General features: G+C 34.5%; 1 protein-coding gene across 1 annotated transcript; it reads left to right on the forward strand.

Moving 5' to 3' along the window:
- The first annotated feature begins 348 nt into the window (after positions 1 to 348).
- Positions 349 to 3,327, forward strand: LOC125877131 (IQ domain-containing protein IQM2-like). The gene is made up of 8 exons (XM_049558456.1): positions 349 to 459; positions 753 to 1,177; positions 1,262 to 1,376; positions 1,463 to 1,528; positions 1,621 to 1,800; positions 1,904 to 2,143; positions 2,261 to 2,362; positions 2,445 to 3,327. Exons 2-8 carry the CDS (start codon positions 780 to 782, stop codon positions 3,045 to 3,047), a joined length of 1,704 nt encoding a protein of 567 aa, XP_049414413.1. The 5' UTR covers positions 349 to 459; positions 753 to 779; the 3' UTR covers positions 3,048 to 3,327.
- Positions 3,328 to 3,727: the final 400 nt, after the last annotated feature.

Below are 3,727 nucleotides of genomic sequence, written 5' to 3' on the forward strand. Positions count from 1 at the left end.
TTTATTAGAAATTTAAATATTCAATCAGAACATGATTTAATTCGAGCGTCTAAATAGAATATCTTGATAAATTTTAAAGAGTGATTATGTATTAAACCTAAATTTAATTTGTTTAACTATACTAACCAAAGAGGTGATCATTGTAGGCAACTAGTGTTTAAAATGAAAGGGAAAAGTAGTTAAGAAAAAGGAGTTTACTTTGAAAGAGTAAAAGTAGTTAAAATAATTCCAAATTTATAGCGTGGTCGTCCCCAAAAGTCTATTCCAATTTCCACGTGCTTACCCCACTCATCCAACTATTACATTACAAGCTATATAAATATAAATCAGCACATACGCAATAAGTGTGAAGAAAACAGCCCTGCCCTGCCCTGTTATACTCTCTTTCTCCTATAATTAACATCAACAACAAAGACCTCTTTCAATACTCTCCATTGCATCTCCATTTTCTTGCTTCAGGTAAACTTATCCTATCAAATTTTGGTTCATCTGTCAAATGGGGTGTCTTGGAACATATTTTAATGGACAAATTTTTGTATCATTTTGATTCTTTTTTGTGATTTACCAATGGGTCATACTGCTATTTAACTTTTGTTTGTTACTTATATCCTTTTCTGGATAAAGAAACAGTCTTTGCCTTTTTTCTTGGGACCAATATCTTTATTTGACCACTCCAAATTTGTTTTAACTTCATTTCTTGATTTGTGTTTTGCTAAATTTGGTATCCAATGTAGCTCTCCTACTTTTGGCAGGATTTTAAGATCGATCTTGAACGTCGTATGGGGATATCGTTTTCGTGTCCACTTGCTTCTCATACTGATTTGGAAAACAGTCTTGAATCTGTTATTGTGAAGTCTATCAACTTTGGTGATAATGAGCACAAGACGCCATTACGATCTATTAGTTTCAAAATCCAAGATTCTGAACCTATAGTAATGCAATCAGATGGTTCAGGAAATATGCTCATAGAAAAATCTGTCATCTTAAGGACAAAGGAAAATGTAGTTGCCTATTCATCTTCAGATAACATGATGAATCAACAAAGTACGAAATCGCCTTTGTTGGATAGTAGCAGCAGCCCTAAACATGAGGCAGCTGTAAAGTTGCAGAAAGTATACAAGAGCTTTCGAACAAGACGAAAATTAGCAGATTGTGCTGTACTCATTGAGCAGAGTTGGTATGTGTTTTTTAATCTCCTTAGAAAAGATTTTATTTTTAAAGATTTTTGCATTTTTCTGACACCCTTTTCGATTTGTTACAGGTGGAAACTATTAGATTTTGCAGAGCTCAAACATAGTTCTATTTCATTTTTTGATCTTGAGAAGCACGAAACAGCAATTTCGCGCTGGTCAAGAGCGAGAACTAGAGCTGCCAAGGTAAATTTAGATCACATTAATGGAACATTATCAAAGTAGTTCTTAAAATTTTTAAATTTGACCAACTTTTTTGTTTATTTATGTAGGTAGGCAAAGGCTTATCTAAGAATAGCAAAGCTCGAAAACTTGCTTTACAACATTGGCTTGAAGCTGTAAGTAAATAGTTTATGGTTTCTTGATTTTATCTTTTTGATCAATTATGTATTATCTGGCACTAACATGGATGTGGTTTTATGTGTAACAGATCGATCCACGACATCGTTATGGACACAACTTGCATTTCTATTATGTTCAATGGTTGCATTCTCAAAGTAAAGAGCCATTCTTCTACTGGTTGGATATTGGAGAAGGAAAAGAAGTTAATCTTGTTGACAAATGTCCGCGATGGAAACTTCAGCAACAATGCATCAAGTACCTTGGTCCTGTATGTCTTAAGTCGTTCTACCGGCTTTCCATAAATAATTTCTTGCATATTTGATATTTTTAAGAATTACTTACCATGATTTGTTTCTTTTCTTTGAAAATAGATGGAAAGAAAGGCTTATGAGGTCATAGTGGACGACGGGAATCTCTTCTACAAAGAGACTGGGAAGCTCCTTGACATCACTGGTGAACCAAAAGGAGCTAAATGGATATTTGTCCTCAGCACATCGAAAACCTTATATGTTGGGAAGAAAAAGAAAGGAACATTTCAGCATTCCAGTTTCTTGGCTGGTGGCGCGACTTTAGCTGCTGGCAGGATAGTTGTGGAACAAGGAGTTTTGAAGGTATAGTTGTAATCTTGAATCACTAGAAATGTTTTTTCTTCAATTTCAAATCAGCAGCTTATCGATGAACATCCTTTGGATGCTAACTCTTTTCTTGTTTTGGCTGTTTTCAAGCAGGCTGTCTGGCCTCACAGTGGACATTATCGACCTACTCCAGAAAACTTTCAAGACTTCATTTCGTTTCTTAGGGAGAACGATGTGGACCTAAGCGATGTTAAGGTACATAATTACACTTTACTGTTGATTCATGATTTTCTCTAACATTGTAGATTCCAATGCTGATTAGTATGAAATGATGTAGCTAGATTCTATCGACGAAGAAGATTCTATCGGCAAGAAGAGTGGTGTTTACCTTAGAGGTAATGCTTCGGATGATGACATAGGTCAAAAAGATGGTCTGGAGACAGGAGAGAATGATTTAGAAGACGCAACGACTTTAGATACAAATGAGTTGAAGGAACAAGCAACTTTTGCTGCTTCATCTCATAGCTTCAATGACAAACTGGCTAATCTACGAATTCCTAGCAACGATGATTTACTAGAGAGATTGACGAATGAAAGTGCAGCTGTTGAATCCATTTCGCCAACAGATGGATATGAATCAGCAGAAGATTCAATTGCTTTTGAACAAGAAAGTAAAGCAGATACAATTCCACAAGAATCTATACTGAAGAGGATAAATTCACACAAGGGAATGAAGTCATTTCAATTAGGGAAACAATTGTCTTGTAAATGGAGTACTGGAGCTGGACCTCGAATCGGATGCTTGAGAGATTACCCTTCGCAACTGCAATCACATGCATTAGAAGAAGCTAACTTGTCCCCGAGGAGTGCTTGTCGTCTCAAGTTTTATTCAAGGGCATCAAGCTTTAGTAGGGAAACTCAAGTGCCATGTTCTATCTAATCACATATTCATCTCCATTTTGTAAAGGACTCATATTCGTTCGATCAGGGAACATCATACTCATGACATAGAATTAGTTCTCATTTATTCATTCATTGTGCATAGCAAAAATGACATAGGAATTCTTTCACATTCTTTCTAAGAATTTTTTGACAGTTTTTTTAAGATCTATTCAACTTTGTATACAATTTTTGTTCTTAAAATCAGAAAACAGGACCACGTATAACTTTTCGAGTTCCAATACGCGTTGTAGTTGGAAAAGAAAGAAATGAGAAATAAAAAGAAGAAATTTTACTTTCATCAAAGTTTCCTTTTGGCTGAAAATTTGCGCTTGAGAAGATTATTTTGATAGTTTTTTCTTTAAAACTTAAATAGCCGTCTATCCAATCGCTTAAACTAAAATTAGTTGATGGATATATAACACAAGTATAATATGTGTCCGATGTATAATTTATGTAGATCGCCTTTGATTGCCCGATTTCAAAAGTCCCCCAGTTTCTGTCTAATCATTTAGTAAAATAGAGATTTACTTGCTAAACTTTGATTCTTTGATGTAAATCTTGAATGCTGACATACAATATAGTATCAGTAGATGCCTTGTGTATAGTTATTTTGTATAAAGTTCTCAAAATGCGCTAAAATGAACAAATATTTACATGTATGTATATACTAAAATACTT

The sequence above is a fragment of the Solanum stenotomum genome, chromosome 1 (genome assembly GCF_019186545.1).
Source record: "Solanum stenotomum isolate F172 chromosome 1, ASM1918654v1, whole genome shotgun sequence".
Lineage (NCBI taxonomy): Eukaryota > Viridiplantae > Streptophyta > Magnoliopsida > Solanales > Solanaceae > Solanum > Solanum stenotomum.